The 16,178-nt window shown below is 39.7% G+C and overlaps 2 protein-coding genes across 2 annotated transcripts; one reads left to right on the plus strand and one right to left on the minus strand.

Annotated features, from left to right (window-relative positions):
• Positions 1 to 3,743: 3,743 nt before the first annotated feature.
• Positions 3,744 to 5,732, minus strand: klhl31 (kelch-like family member 31). Its single transcript, XM_063490876.1, has 2 exons — positions 4,558 to 5,732; positions 3,744 to 4,476 (listed from the first exon to the last, which is right to left on the minus strand). Exons 1-2 carry the CDS (start codon positions 5,730 to 5,732, stop codon positions 3,744 to 3,746), a joined length of 1,908 nt encoding a protein of 635 aa, XP_063346946.1.
• A 2,806-nt stretch (positions 5,733 to 8,538) lies between these two features.
• Positions 8,539 to 14,498, plus strand: eloal (elongin A, like). Its single transcript, XM_063492222.1, has 11 exons — positions 8,539 to 8,616; positions 9,561 to 9,617; positions 9,722 to 9,834; positions 9,914 to 10,727; positions 10,807 to 10,906; positions 10,982 to 11,158; positions 11,245 to 11,342; positions 12,961 to 13,141; positions 13,356 to 13,470; positions 14,035 to 14,138; positions 14,300 to 14,498. Exons 1-11 carry the CDS (start codon positions 8,539 to 8,541, stop codon positions 14,359 to 14,361), a joined length of 1,899 nt encoding a protein of 632 aa, XP_063348292.1. The 3' UTR covers positions 14,362 to 14,498.
• Positions 14,499 to 16,178: the final 1,680 nt, after the last annotated feature.

Here is a 16,178-nt window from a genome sequence, read left to right on the forward strand (position 1 = left end):
GAACTGATTATTTTGGTAAGACCAGAATCCACGCCAACTCAGGTTAACCTGCTGTATGGCAAAGTATTAAACATTCACTTTAGGCTTAATTATCAAAACTGGTATTACGTGACTTTCTATCTTGACGAATAAATAATGAACATATACATTTACATGGAAGATTTGGTTTATTCTTACATATATGAAAAAAGAGGGTTATTACATTAAGAACAATGACTATTAAAGGCAAAATATCATTTTGCCAGAGTAAATGTGCCTCCTTGTATACACAGAACACAAAATAAAAACACAGTTGTTTATCTGACATAAGGCAAGCTTTTCGTTTCTTTAGTTTTTTGGTTTCATGTTCGTTTGGAGTTTTCTGATCATTGGCTCCCTCTTTGTTTTTGTTTTTTAAAGTAAAGAATAGTATGAGGAAGACTACGGAAGACAAAATCAAAAGCAGCCATGTCCTGTTTGTTTGTTTTTGCAGGGTAACTTATTTACCCTTAGTTTCCACAGCACTAAAATGAACAGTCATGTTTAGGGTAGAGTGTTCATACTAAGGTAAGGCCAATTTGCAAAAGTAAATGTAATAATGATACAGCACTCTTTTGAGAGAGTGAGGATAGACCTATTGTATATGCATGAGTTGACAAAATAGCTTGTAGGGTTATGAATTATTACACTCATAGCCAAATAAGGATTTAAGGATGTGGTTTAACCAAACACAATCGACTGCTCGGGTCACACCCCTCTGTGTCGATAAAACCTGCACAGTCACTTAGAGGCAATCACTACAAGCAATGTCACTGTCGATGTAATGTTTTTGTCCAAATATTAAGAGTTTCTTAAGTTTTATTCACAAATATATAGTAAAATACATTTGTGAGACTCGGTTTACAACAATAAATACATGTGGGATGCAATTTTATTTTTTACATTTTTTATTTTACTATAAATGAATATTTTGCTTTGAATTGAGGATTTATGAGTTACTAAAGTGGCGGACAGAAGCTGTAAGTGAAGACCATAGCAAAACCTGGCTAACATGTACATTACAAGTGATGTTAATGCAATAGCACAAATGTCTCATATGGTAGCAAAAAAATGTGTAAACGGAGCAGAACATGATCAGATAAGAGATCATAAATCACAGTCAAAACATGATCATAACTCACAAATTTCATTGTTCAGGCTGTAAAGTCACGTTTGCCTTTATGATAGGCCGTGTTAAACATATGATACACTCATGTAGGTTGCCTGTAGCACCGACTTCCAAACTAGCTGTGAGCTTTGCTTGTAGGTACATAAAAAATCCCTTTTCACACTCTCACTTAAATAAGCTTTATGTTTATGTAATTTACAAAATGTTTAACACATTCTCCACGTGTATGGTTACATACTTATATAATAATTATTTTGTCTCATTTGTTATATTAATTACTTGTTTCTGTTTTTGAGTGTCTAGAAAGCAAAAAGGTGTGGCAAGGGCTAGAGGATTGTGAAGTACTGCAGCTAGATTATAAAGATTAGATTATTAAGCCAAAGCATGTGCTGCCACTGTATGGGGTTTAGAGAGGTTAGGAGAGGGTGGAGAGCTCCCACTGCCCCCCCCAAGAGCACAAGGCAATGTTAAAAACAACCATTCAGACTTTCTGTTTGAATTGCTGTTGTCTTCAGGCAGACGTTTTAGGACATCAAAGATAAGGACAAACATATTATAGATAAGTTTCCAAAAACCACTAAACCACTTCAGTTACACTAAACTCTGCTGGAGAATGACTCATGCGATCAATGGTCAGGGAGACTTTCACTGTATATTGTTTTCCGTGTATGTGCAGAGATTCAAAGTGATGTGTCAAAGACATTGCAAACATCATGGGACCTATAAAGAGTGAATTAAGACCAGAAACAAAAGGTGCATATCTCTTGCATATTTTAGAAGACAGGAATGCCGCTTTGCTACTCCAGCCAGTTTACCAACGACGCTGTGAAAACCATGCACTACTAAATCCCGCTGATAATCATTCAATTTAAGGTTTGTACCGTCAAACAATCCAATTCAATGTTATTTATGAAGCATTTCTTTTTTAAAAACAACAGACTTTGACAAAGTGGTGTACAAAGCACCAAAACAACACAATAAAACAATAAAAACATTAATAAGTACAAGATAAGAAAACACCACTCTCATTCTCAGTAAAAGCCAAAGAGTAAAAATGAGCTTTAAGACGTAGTTTAAAAACAGCCAACGAGGGGACCGATTCTAAATCGGGCAGGGAGATTGTTCCAAAGTTTGGGGGCTATAGCTGTAAAAGCTCAATTGCAGCTGTTTTTCATTTGAGTTTTTTGGGACTAGCAGGCCTCAGTGACCTCGAGGGGACATATGGAGTCAACAGCTCAGATATATGAGCAAACTCACAGCTAGTTTGGAAATCAAACATTCTGCTACAGGCAACGTAGATGAGCATGTCATATCCCTAACGTGCCTCAAGGGCTTGTCATAAAGGCCAGTGTGACTTTACAGACTTAACAGTGAAATATCCAAGTTATGAAATCAGTTCTCTTGATCAGCTTTTGACTGTGAGTTATGATCTCTTATCTTATCAAGTTATGCTCTGTTCAAACACGTTCTGCTTTTGCTTCCATGTGAGCTCTTTGTGCTATTGTATTAATGCCACTTTTAATGCACAAGTTAGCCAAGTTTTGCTGTAATGCTTGCAGATGGTGCCCACCGGTTTCTGACTCATAAATTCAAACTTTATGAGTTGTGTTGAAAGGTCATTGGACTTTTCAGCCCAGTTACAAAGCACAGAAAGCTGTAAATGCACATATAAATTTGCAAACACAACACATGCTGATTTGCTGAAGTGTGCCCAAGAGTAGCAATAAAATATGGTTTTTAATAAATGACCACAGCTCAGACTAGCTTATCCTTATTCTCTTTAATTAAAACAAAGAAAAAAATGGAAACACATGAGCAGTCAGGGAATCCATAAATAACGATTTCCAGCAAAGCTCAGGCTCTGAACATCATTCCCGAGTTAACTTGTTCCTTTTTTTTGTCCTTTTTACATAAACAGTGTCTCACCATCACATCTAAACCCATTCAGCCCTCATTGTTCCAACACGTTCCTAACCCCAACCTGTTTTCTTTGCTGCAATAGTGTTTATGGTGATCACACAACATACAGAGCAAGGCTGCAGAATGCTGCATGTGGCACACAAGCAGAGAATCTGCAGTCTCGCTCCGTAGTGCGTTTAATCACCAGTCACGAGCGCCTACTCCTGGTAGGTGACGCCAACACTTATTCCAGCTCCAGCTTCTTCTTCTTTTCAAGTATCTGAGAATCACAGTAGCTATAATCACCATAAACAAGACTGTCAGACCATACATTGTTTCCATGGCACTGGGCCAAAAAGATAGTTATGCTGCAAGTGAATTTTAACAGGAATCTTGAAATTTTATATCTTATATTTGAGTTTAAATAGCACTCCATTTGCTGTAGAAAAAAAGGCTAACAAAATTATCCTGGCTGAATTGGCCCCAGAGTTAGATTTGTCAAAAAAAGAGGAAAAAATAAAGAAGATAAATTAATAATTTACTACATCAATTTATCTCTTTCATAACCACTACCTGGCTTTACTGATGCCAAATATAACATGAAAGCTGAGGACCATTTTCAGGAGCTTATGCAGCAGACAAGTTGGAAACCTCCGGACATGTAAAGTACAAGGTTATTATCTTATGATCTAATTCTTTATATACTGACAGGTGCAGATGAAACCGAACTGGCTCTGGACTCTCGTGTTTTCCGTGTCGGTATGGTGACGACACAGCATGAAATTCCGACTGTGGCTTCTGGCAGCTCATCATCCTCAGTCCATTCATTGAGGTCAGGGTTGTAAACCTGAATGCATTTCTTGTACTTCTTCTCGCCCTCGTTCCAGCCACCGAGGAGATAGATCTTGCTATTCAAAATGGAAATCCCTGCTGTGCTCACCCCCGTGTGAAGAGGTGCGCAGTAGCTCCACTGCCCACTATGAGGGTTGTAAGATTCGACAGCAAGGACGTCCACCCTCTCCCCGCGCCCTCCTAGCTGGCTTCCGCCGATTACATAGGCGCGGTCTCCCACAGTGGCGGCACAGTGCCAGCCTCGAGGCGTGCTCAGACTGCTCTTATCCTGCCAGGTGTCAGTGGAGGGGTCGTAAGAGCACACAGACCTGGAGTAGGCGTTATTAATGTAACCTCCAGATACGAGTATTTTTCCATCGATCACGGAGCTGGCGTGGCAGCAGCGGGGGACCTCCATGGGTGCTTTCATCTGCCACTGGTTGGAGGAAGGCACGTAGCACTCCACAGAGGCCTGCACACCATCAGCATTTCGCCCTCCGATGGCAAACAAGAGGCCATTGAATGTGTTGAGGCTGAAGTGGGTGCGCCTCTGGATCATGTTGCTCAAGTGAATCCAAGCATTGAACCGGGGGTCATACCTAAGGAATGCAAAAGGGATTATTTTATGCTACACACCAACTAAAATGACAGATGGTGGGCTTACGTATCTTAGTTCTTACCTGCAGAAGTTGCTCACGGCATGTTTTGCCTGGTTTCTTGCATCATTCTGGTCCTCACCCCCCGCAACATACAGGAATCCGTCCAGGACTGCAACACACTGATTGAAGCTCTTTGCTGGCATCTCCGTCAGCTTATTCCACACGTTATCTGAATCTCTGTAGAGAACGTCTTTGCTGAGAGATTTCTCTGTCAAGGCAGGGCGTCCGCCAACTGTGAGAATCACCTTGAGACCACCACGTACTTTTGTTCTGCGTGACTGGAGGATGTTCTGTTGGTACGGAAGCAGATGGTAATTCATAGCATCGACGAGGAGGCGGTGGCACTCGGGGTCCTGCATCATTCTTGGCACACCTTGGACATGATTCACCAGGTCTTGGGGAGTGATAGTGCCAAACCGGATGAGAGTTAGCAGATCTGCCGCATACTTTAACCTCTTCTCATCAAAGTCCAGCCATTTCATGGCAATCTGGAAGGCTGTAACTTCAGAAGGTAGCTGCAGGGAATCATCTGACAGAAATTCGCTGATCTGCTCATAGGTTAGCTTCAGGAACTGCTCCATCTCAGAAAACTCAATGAAGTTCTCTCTCATGAACTTCTGAGTCGCTTCCTTGGTTTCTTTGAGGTCGTAGGCATCAGCTATATTGGCTACGTACATGCAATTCTCCACACTGAGCTCCTGCATGAGGAAGTCACTGCACATCTTCACTAAGGTGCCAATCTGCAGCAGCATGGCTGCAGCAATAGTGCTGCCAATGCTGTAGAGCGACAGAGTGAGCTTTCCTGAGTATGCGTACGTAATTGCAGTAGCGAGGCCAACCGGTGAGAGGTCGTTCAGGTCTATCTTCTGGAGGGTCGAGTCCTTCTTCAAGATGTTTCTAATGTACTCACTGCAAGAGGCCATGACAACCTTGTGCACATCAAATGACTTTGATTTGGTGGCAACTGTTAGATCACAGAGGAAGCTTTCGTTTCTCATGGTGCTCAGACCTTCAAGGAGGTTCGGGGCATACACAGAATCAGTGACTTCAGTCGAAATGCAGCTAAAGCCATTTCCGCCTTCAAGCAGAGTGTTCAGCCCGTTAATCTTGTTGATGGGGCTGTTCTCAACCATCAGGGCCATATCATTTATGTCTCCCTTGCTCTTTTTGGTTGCCTTGTTCTTTTTGGGTGCCATGGTTTTAGCAGCAGAACACAGCCCGGACCTTCTGAAAAATGAGCACATACATGTTAGCTTTTTAGTCTATTTCATCTTGAATGGATAAAAAAAGTGTTTTATGAGTGAACTAGATAAAACCATCAGTTGCAGATAAAGTGTGACAAATGCAACTTGTGACAGAAATGAATTGTTCTGGGTTATCTTATTGATGAAAGCAACTCATTTTAAGCAGTGGGGACAGGGGCAGCAAAAGACACAGCTACCCAAGTTAATAGGTAAAATAACTGGGTGAAAAAAGCACCCGAGAGAGCAATTGAAAAAAGGGTTCAGCTCTTTGTGAAAGACCATAAGGACAAATAGTTATAGACATTCAAAGACTTTAAGGAAGATTCTGATAACCCTCAGAGAAATACCTACACAAAAGGGACAGGACGGAGGCTAAAATGAACTGAGGCAAAGCAGAAAAACTGATTGTTAAAGATTTGATATTCTGTTTGGAACTCATTGGTGCCCGGTCCCCAGGGCTAAAGAAGAAAAGGGAAAATCTAGCTTACTGTCACAGCGTGGGGTATGAGCTCAGTACACCAGGGTATGGTGTACTGAGCTCACCATACCCTGTGTGAACACTGAAAATGAGCTTATATTTTTCAATGAACAATAAAGTTTTTACAGTTTTAAAATGTGATGTGTTGTCCTCATAGTATCATCAATGAATGAATAATTGCTATCTGTTTTGTATTTATATTTTATATTATGTTATTATATTTCTAATTTATATTAATCATTTTCTTGTCAAATATGTAAGATGTCCCCACTTTTAATGTTGGTTTTGTTTTGGAACTGTTCAGATTTCTTTTGGCAGATTTGAAAACGTGTGCTACCAGGTGAGCCAGGAGTGTTTAAGTGCATCAGCATGCTCCCTCTTTGCATCTGTCACAATTTATCAGCAGCATGTCCAGGAATAGCAACACTGGACGGCTCACCCATGACGTTCCTTTTATAGACTTTGAGACATGAACAGCAGGCCTCATGTCCTCTGACTGTTTGCTTGTTCTTTTCTTTTTTGACACTTTTCTTTCATAAATTGTTTCAAGTTTATCCTAAAGTCTTCAATGACGACAGTATACAAGACAAAACACTATCAGAAACGTCATTGCTGGCATTATTTACCACAGGCCTAGCAGACACAGATAGTTCTTTTTCCCATGCCTATGTTTGAAAAATGAAATTACAAGTTCTACTCATCAGACATTTTTGATATTTTGAAGCACAATATTTGGAGTGAGAAAGCAGATTTTCTGTTCTGTAAAAGCTTACAAATGCTGATGCACGAGCTTCCTCTGACTGCCTCCTGCTTTGTTATAATGCCAAACAATCAAGCTTTAGAAACTTACCTAAAAAATGAAGTTGAGGCCGGTGAAGAGGGAGCTTGCACCTCCAGTTACTGGAGCAGGAGAGAGACCAGCCGTCACCCCCGTGGAAAGGGATATGCAGTAAACTCCTCCTCCAGGGGAGTGGGTTCCAATCAAGTATTGTGCAATACAAGTGGCAGAAGACCCTCAACGTGAAAGTGTCCCACAATAGCCTGTAATCATCTGATGACAACATACTGCCGGGTGGCTGTGTATCCTCGGTGGGATTCCATGTGTCACGTGATTAGTGCAAACAACTTTGTACACTTTTACAATAAAACTATTAAAAGTAAATATTCATTTGCAGACACGATGTCGCTGCCAAATAAAGGTTTAATTATAGAGAGGCACGTGCAACATTTAAGCAACGTTAAAAATGTAATTGCAAAATTCACAGTGACCATACTTGTTATTTGTTTTACAGCTTTTTTTTTATTGTAATATTTTTTTTTTACAGAATATTCATATATTCCTAAAATACAGCCAGCTTACATTTAAATGATGTTGTAATATTTACAGCAATTAGTGTCCCAGTGCAGCACATTTAATGATCTGCATGCTAAAAGGCTGCAGCTAGAGACAGAGACAGCAGAAGTCTGAGGAGATGTTGAATAAAGTTGAATTCTGCAGCTTGAGAAAGCATAAAGGTGACATATTTTATTATTATTATTATTATTATTATTATTATTATTATTATTAAATACTCATTAAAACACCAGCATATAATTGTGGAGACTTTCTCTCTATTGTCAGGTCTTAACCTTACAGTATAAAGTGACTTGAGGGGATTGTTGTGATTTGGCATTATATGAATAAAACTGACTTGAATTGAATTGTATTGAATCAAATAAATTATTTTTTTTTTCAAAAATAACCTGCTTATAGATACGAAACCTTCACTTTTTTTTTATAATCACACTAGCATGGCTTATTGCTGTTTGCTGATTTAAAGGGTGATATATCCATTTTATTGGCCTTACACATGTGTTCAAAAGGCCAACAGCCTCCAGATAGACGCCTGCAAATACCCAAAATTGAGTTAACTCAATTTTAATTTAATTCAGCCAGTACCAAATCTCCACGATAGCCCGTGGGCACCTCAGATTGTCAGACCCACACAGTAAAAAGTCCCATAGCAATAACATTCTCAAGAAGCACTATATGTTACCGGTTCATATACACGTGTTTATTATAAATTGTTGTAATTATAGGACCCTCCCCAGTAAATGCTTTAAGAAGCAGCTCTTTAAACAATAGGCTTAAGATGATCCAGCATTAGTGGCATCATTTTAAAAGCCACACCTCACATACCATTATATCATTTGTCACTGGTTCCGCCCATTACTATAATAGTGTCATCAACGAGCGCGCGCTGCCCGCTGTGTGTAGACGGCTTCACGTGAGTCACCGTGATGGCCAGCAGCTCTGATGTGGTGAAGAAAATCATGAGGCTCAAACTTCAGCTCTCAGACAAAGCAGAGCCTGCTACGGTAGTTATCGTTTGATTTAAACTGTTTAAAACGTTTTTATAATTCCAAAAAAACCGGAAAGTTTTGAAGAATTATTTCACCGCTGTTTCATTACCGGCTGAACAAATCCCACCTGCTTTAGTCATGGCTTTGTCTAATCATTGGCTCACAACACCTGCTGCCACATCGGGCGCTATTTAAAAATGTTCCCTTAATGAAAATTATGAAGCTCAATTAGATTTTTGTTTTTGTATCTATATATTTTGTATTATTATATGTATATGTGTGAACAGAAGTTGAGCTAGCAGTGTTTCCCTGCCGCTTTCACACAGCACTGAAAATCCTTTGATTTGGAGTGTGTGTGTGTGTGCGTGTGTGTGTGTGTGTGTGTGTGGGGTGGAGGGTCAGGCTATTTAAACTGGAGGCACTTGGCTGCTGCTAAAAATGGCAGCTCCTGCAGTTGTTCAGCTTATGGCTGCTGTCCATCATCAGTGCACTGCAGGCAACTTTAACCGCCTGTGCCGTATAAGCCTACACATATCGTCTTTGTATCCCGTGGATCAATTTTCAGTTGAGGAATTTACACACAAAATCTGTAAATGACCAATTTAGCTTTAAAGACATAAGCTGCTGCTGCTACTACTACTACTACCACCTCCTATCAGCCAGCCACGGCTATATCCATTTATAGTTCAGGGTAAAAGGAGCAGTCTAAGTGGGTGTGCAAGGTCCCCATACATAGGTTCTGCTCTAAAATGCATAGTCAGCTACTGTGGCAATCCAAAACCAGGACTGCCATATTTGGCAAGTCAGTTTTTCTTCGACAGAGATCCCATTCTAGGTACCTTTTAACCAAAAACAATCAATCGAATCACCTTTATGTTGACCAAAATGCTTGAACTTTATGAAATGCACCATAGCATAGCTGCAGGCAGTGGAGCTAATATGCTTGTCACTCTTTCCAGGTTCTAAAAATCTTGCAGAAACTCAAGGATCTGGATATCACTTTAGATGTTCTTGCCGTGAGTCTCTTTTTCAGTTTTTTTTTTTTTTTTTTTTTTTGTTGATGTACATTGTGGTTGTTTTTCATTTTTATTCCCCTGATAATGGTCTGATCATCAATTAGGAGACTGGAATTGGCAAAACTGTTAACTCCTTACGCAGACATGAACAGGCTGGAGAATTAGCAAAGTCTCTAGTAAAAGGTTGGAAAAAGCTGCTCTCCAAAGAATCCACAAGGTAAAGTGCATTTAACAATAAAATACTGCTTCTTAATTTTGTGTTTAGCGGCTTAATCTTGAATTTTCTTTCTTCGCAGCCGTGGAGTAGATGGGACTTTCTCTGAGAGCCTTTCCATGAAAGACAAACTAGATGATCAAAGCAGTCCAAATAATGGAAATTTGGAAATGGAAGATGCAAACAGTAATCATCTGACATCTCATCACAGTAAGAATAGTGATTCTTCAGATGACGCCAACTTTAAAACAGGGAAAAGGAAAATGGATTCACAGAAAGGACAATGTGAGGGACGGAAAAGAAAAACAGACTGTGAGAAAAGTCAAGAAAACCACTATGTCTCCCGGCACAATGTGTTAACACAGAAGGACAAAATGGACAAGAAGAAGAAGAAGAAAAAGGATCGGAGCGACCGAAAACCTGGAGACTGCGATAGTCTGCTCGGAAACAAAAACTTGAAGGAAAGCCAACAAAAATCCAGATCTGATTCCAGAGAGAAATGTAAAAGTGCCTCTGAGAGTGGGAGATTCGGGTCAGACAGGGAGTTGAACACAAAATCAAAGCTTTCGAAAGAGTCGAGGGGAGGCAAGGAGGATGACAGAATGTCAGGAATGTTGAGAAGCTCAGACGCCCAAAAGAGAAAAACAAAGCATGCAATTTCGCTGGAGTCTGAAAGGGAACATTCAAAACACAAGAAGGCGAAAACGAATGAGACTAACAGTGATCCAGAGGAGCCCTCTATGTCTTTTGAGTCCTACTTGAACTATGATGTGACTGTTTACAAGAGAAAGGAGCGATCTGGAATGAGGAAGCCGCCCAAAAAACCCAAGATGGTTCCCAGTGAGCAACAAATAAAAGATCCTGTAATTAAAAATATGGAGTTGGCCCCAACACAGGTATATTTGTCAAGGATCTTTGCTTACAGAGAAAAGGCCAACTTGCTGATGCTGATTAACAATCCCTCATTATTTATAGAAGTTTCTGGAGCCTGTAATGCACCTGATGAACATTCCTTTACCTGCTGTTTTACCTGAATGTGAAAAGCCCTCCAGCTTTGACTACTATGAAAGGAAAGGTACACGTTCAGTAAATGCAGGTGTATTTTCAGCTTTATCATTTGGCTCTTGACACCTCTGCTTTCGTTTTAAAGTGGAGAAGGAGCCTGTGGAGCCTGATTTCTGTGACGTCTCTGAGGAGTCGGCAGTCTTCACTGGCCAGCGTCTTAACAGGAAGATGCAGGTGTACTCTGGTGCCAAGACTGTTTTTCTCCCAGCCATGCTGAGCTTGTACCAGCAGTGTATCCGCACACTCCAGAACAACATTAACTGTGAGTGAAGCCCAGGAAGACATTTTTTCCTAGGCTCTGTTGGTTTATGTCTGATTTAATAATTAGGTGCAGGCATCTCTTCTTAGTGCTTTATGAAACTGGCGGGGTCCCGTTTGAAATCCTCGAGCCTGTGTTGGAGAAGTGTACCCCAGAGCAGCTGCTACGCATCGAAGAATGTAACCCAGTAAGAAAGTGACACGCAAACATGTTTAGTGCAGAACAAAACCTCGTGGCCACTTTAATAGGTCTACCTGACCAGCAGTGGGTTTACTCCCCCCAGTTTGTACCTGTAAATCTGGGTTGAAAGCCTTGTTTATCTGCTTTTCCTTAACCACCTAATCATTACTGTTTGTGATATGGATTAAGAAATCAGTATTAAGAGCTTCATGCCCCTTTCCCAAAAAAAGCAAATATTTACCCAGTAGGAGTCAGGTGATCTACCAAATAACCTGAATATTTGTGGACATCATTTTTTATGATAATGATCTAATGATAAGTACACAAATATAAATCTGGATTTAAAAGGTGAGCATTTTTAACTGCACTTCAATGGTCATGCACTACTTAAGGCAGGGCTGTGAGGAACTTTGATTTTTATTATACTTTCTGGTTGATTATTAATTTATTAAATACTTTTCAGTCTATCTGGTATCAAAAGGTGAGAAGTGCACAATTTCTTAAAGTTCACATTTTTACATCTTATGTTTGTTTAGAGAAACGGACCCTACAATAATGTAAAATTGGAGAAAAGCAGAATACCCATGAGCTGGGAATGGGAAATTAGGGAATCTGTTTATATTTTATGCTGAAAGGACAGTTACACAAATTCTTCCAAATCAGTTTTCTTTTGATCCTCTAGTCAAAGTTTTTTCAGTCGTCCTCCTTGGCTATTAGTACAACAGATGATCTTTTTCATATAGGCAAGATTCAACATGTTTTTGATACTGCCTATGTGCCTTCTCTGGGCTTTGGCTAATAAGGTGTACACCTTCAGTCAACAGAGAAGTCTAAACTTGCGTGCTTTTTGCGTGCCAATGGAAAGTGCATCTTTGTGAGAGGGCTCCCACACTTGGCATCGATGATCGAGCCACATTCAAACTTTTAGACTGCGTATGTCATGCAGAACAATGTTTATTTGAATAACCTAACCTTCTGACCTCATTATGCTTTATTTATTTCTTTTGTTTTGTTTGGTTACCAAGTATGTAGAGGATGTTGTCTCCTCCAAGGAGGTTAGATTTTTCATAGCGTGTTTGTGTAATACTGTAAACACAATAGCTTGAAATATTCTGAGTGAATTCTAATAAAACTTTGTAGGGGTGTAGACTTGGGGTCATGTTAACAATCCATTAAAATTTGGTTTGGCCACAAGATCTTCAAGGCCTGGACAAAAAAAATGGACAAAAAGACTCAGACAGTGATTGTGACAAATGTAGTGTGTTTTGTCAAGACATAGAAAGTACTGGTTGCATTTGACCTTTGACCTTTTTACATTTCACATCTGCCGTTCTTTCAAATTGACCCCAAAATGCTTCATATCTTTAAAGTATTGTTGAGTGAGAATGAGCTGCCTAATTAGAAATATACTGTGGTATATTATAATTTAATAAGGTCAAGGTATTTATGTGAAGTTATGCACAAAATTAATGCCCATCATCTATTAATTATTCCGATGTAATATTTGTGTAAACATCTGTCATGGTACCCTTACTGCACTACAAATTTCTTAGTGGTTTTTATTTTTGTTTTGTTTTTGTTTTTTAAAAAGAATTTTTTTTTTTCCCCATTCATTGATTTTGCAGATCTATGTTGGCGTGACAGACCATTTATGGGGCAAACATTGTCAGAGAGACTTCAAAGACTCCAAACTTCAAGAGTATGAATCATGGAAAGAGATGTACATCAGGCTATCTGAAGAGAGAGAAAGGAAACTGAAAAGACTGACAAAAACTATTGTCTCAGCACAATCTCAGAAACCCAGAGGTGACCGCTCTACACTGAATGCAACCCGGGTCATTTCTACTAGAGATAATTCAGAAATAACACAGCCATATGGTCGATGCAAGACCTTTTATTGATTGATATAAACTCTGAAATTTGTAAAAAGTAGAAGAAAAGTAGTCTCTAGTGATGTTTGTTTTGTATACTGGCTTTCATTAGACTTTTTTTTCCTTTTTTTTTTTTTTGCCTCTCTTAGGTCGACAGGTGAAGATGGCATTTATTCACACGGTTGCCAAGCCACCGAGAGATGTGCGAATTCAGCAGGAAATTCATGGAACTGCTGTTCAGCAGCCTCATCAGCCCAGGAGCAGGTGGGTTTCAGCCTCCTACATACAGATGATACATTTTCTGACCAGGTTTTCTTTAAATCACATTATAGCATATTTTTCTAATGTTTATATATTCATGACATTTATATTAGTGGTCTCAATATTAAGTACACTAACAAAAAGCCCATATAAGAGCTTTTCTGGGGGATTTATATGCATCTGTTTATCTTTGGCAAAGTGTGGACACCTGGCTCGCTCTGTTCCTTTTCCACATAATAGCCCTTAACCACAACGTGATCACTAAACAACAGCAGCTTAGCAGGGTCATAACCCATCAGAGATTCATGTGATAACGGTGGGCAAAATGCTTTTTGGGTGAGCTTAGCTAAACACAGGAATTAGAGCAGTGTGCTGGATAAACTGGTTTTATTCTAGTTGTAGAGAGCCTTGGGTGCTTTGTTGACAGTTGTTGCAACATGGGATGTTGTGCTCACCAGCAGTGTGTAACACCGATCTTTGGAGGTAGATGGACACTAATTTTGTAGTTTCATCTGCATTGTTTTTTTTTTACCCTTTTAAATAGTTCAGTTTATTTCCTCTGTTCAGTGTCAAGGTTCAGGAAAATCGATCGAAGCAGAGTTATGAGCCCAGCAGGCCCAGCAGCACCAGTTCAGGGGGAAGCGGAACACAGGACGCTCGCAAAAAAACAAGTGAGCTGGTAGTTTATGGCTTTCATGGATGGATTGCTTCAGTTTCTTTTATGCATATTTTTCACTGATCAGGCTGGAGGTTAAATGAATACATGTGCTATATGCATAGTAATCCTGACATCATTTTACCTGATGATTTATACTTTTCTTTGTTCTCACAGGAGTGGCTCCAATGATGGCGAAGTCCTTGAAGGCATTTAAGAAACAGCTCGGACGTAGATAAGTGTTTAGACGATGCCATTTACGGTGTGGATGTGCACAACATGAACTCGATCAATGATTAACTCTAGGCAGTAATAAGCCTGTGTTCACTTTAGATTATTCTGTGTTGCTTGTCTATATATGTACTGCGATCAGGCAGTGCCATGTTTCTTTTCTGCAAGTTGTCTTCACTATTAAATGGGCCATGAAGTCAGCAAATTTACTTGGCTTTGATTTTGTCTCTGTTCTTTAAGGGGAACAAGGTCATCCATTTAATGGCATTTGGTGCCCTCTAGAGGATATATTGTTAAATATTTTTCTCTTTTAAAATTGGAGAGTTCATAGTCATATTATATGGGCATTTTGACATTACTGATATCATATCTCTCAGCTCTTGCAGGACTATAAATTCAAAACTGAATCCAAATGTAGCAAATGTGTCAACTTTATGTGCGGTACTGTGCAAAGTCTTGAGATATCCCTGATTTATTAATATTTTGCTCCAAAGAGCTAAAGCTGGACTCTGTTCTAATTTTTTTTTCTTTTAAAGTGTTCTTGAGCAATAGTTGATGGAAGCCATTTCAACAGACAAAAATAATGGCTGCTTTCTTTGCTCATTTTGAATCCAGTAACCACTTTCAGAGGAATGTTTTGTTTAAATCACTTAACGCTGACCTGTGACTCATCCAGTTACAAAAAAGGCAGCAAACTCATGGGATGAACCAATGTTGTGCCTGCACATAACAGACAACTTGACAAACAAGCAGTTTTAATTTAGGTCTTTAGGCACTTTTCTTTGGTCAAATCTACAAAAAATCCAAAGATGAGTGTGATGGGGAAAATGATATTTATGCACAAGCAAAGGTTTCCAAAATGTTCTTTGCTGAAAATGTGGTATATCACTGCATGGCGTGCTTATAAAACACACAGGATACTGGACAGATGGAAGATGGCCCTTCAGTAAACAGATGAATCAAACTGAAGCCTCACTAGGCATTTCTGTGCAAAGGGTGTTTGTCAAGAAGTCATTAAGAAAGGGAGATGGGAAGAAAAGTCAAGAATTGGACTGCAACAGGTCTTATGGTGAGTGCAAATGTGAAACTTTTGGATCAAATGGTCAGTATTTACGGAGGTCAGAGAGGTACAACAGTTACTACAGTCATCTGTAAAACAAGGTGGAGGATCTATCTTGGTTTAGGGTTGCATTTCAGCCAGTGGTGTTGGGGATCTTGTCAAGGATGAAATTTTCATCACAGCAAAGTGCAGATTGTGATCCACCATGACCAATGATCCCAAACATACTGCCAATACGGTGAAAGCATACCTGGATACAAAAACACACAATGGAGCACTGAGTCATGGATTTGCATCCCCAGAAACTGGACTTTATAGAAGCAGTGTGGGATCATCTTGGCAGAGAACGGAACAAACGGAAGCTCTAAGGGTTAATGAAGCAGTCCTTCCACAAGAGGACCAGATAAATAAGACAAATGGAGCTGATGCTGACCCTTAGAAGGATATAATCAAGGGATTATTTGTCGTGCTCCGCACATTCCTCAAGTCTGACCTCGGCAAAGTAGCAGAGGGCAAAAGATGGCTGCAGCACAATGATTCACACTTGTGCAAACAAACTGTTAATGTTTCTGCATCTTCATCAAAGTCAAAGTGCACAAAGCCATTGTAGTTGACCTAAACCAGGTATACAGCTGTCAGTGGATAATTGGTTGAACAGGGTTTCAATCCTATTGGGTAATACATTTAAGAGTGGGAGTTGCCAAAGTCAATGCCTTAAGTGTCACACCTCCAAAAGTACAAAACTTTTTTAACTTTTTTAACTTT

The sequence above is a fragment of the Pelmatolapia mariae genome, linkage group LG13, assembly GCF_036321145.2.
Source record: "Pelmatolapia mariae isolate MD_Pm_ZW linkage group LG13, Pm_UMD_F_2, whole genome shotgun sequence".
Classification (NCBI taxonomy): domain Eukaryota; kingdom Metazoa; phylum Chordata; class Actinopteri; order Cichliformes; family Cichlidae; genus Pelmatolapia; species Pelmatolapia mariae.

Coding starts and splice junctions, on each gene's coding strand:
- eloal (XM_063492222.1), top strand. CDS start 8,539: ATGGCCAGCAGCTCTGATGTGGTGAAGAAAATCATGAGGCTCAAACTT. Junction 9,835..9,913: donor CTCTCCAAAGAATCCACAAG/GTAAAGTGCATT, acceptor CTTTCTTCGCAG/CCGTGGAGTAGATGGGACTT. Junction 10,907..10,981: donor TGACTACTATGAAAGGAAAG/GTACACGTTCAG, acceptor TTCGTTTTAAAG/TGGAGAAGGAGCCTGTGGAG.
- klhl31 (XM_063490876.1), bottom strand. CDS start 5,732: ATGGCACCCAAAAAGAACAAGGCAACCAAAAAGAGCAAGGGAGACATA. Junction 4,477..4,557: donor GCCGTGAGCAACTTCTGCAG/GTAAGAACTAAG, acceptor TGCATTCCTTAG/GTATGACCCCCGGTTCAATG.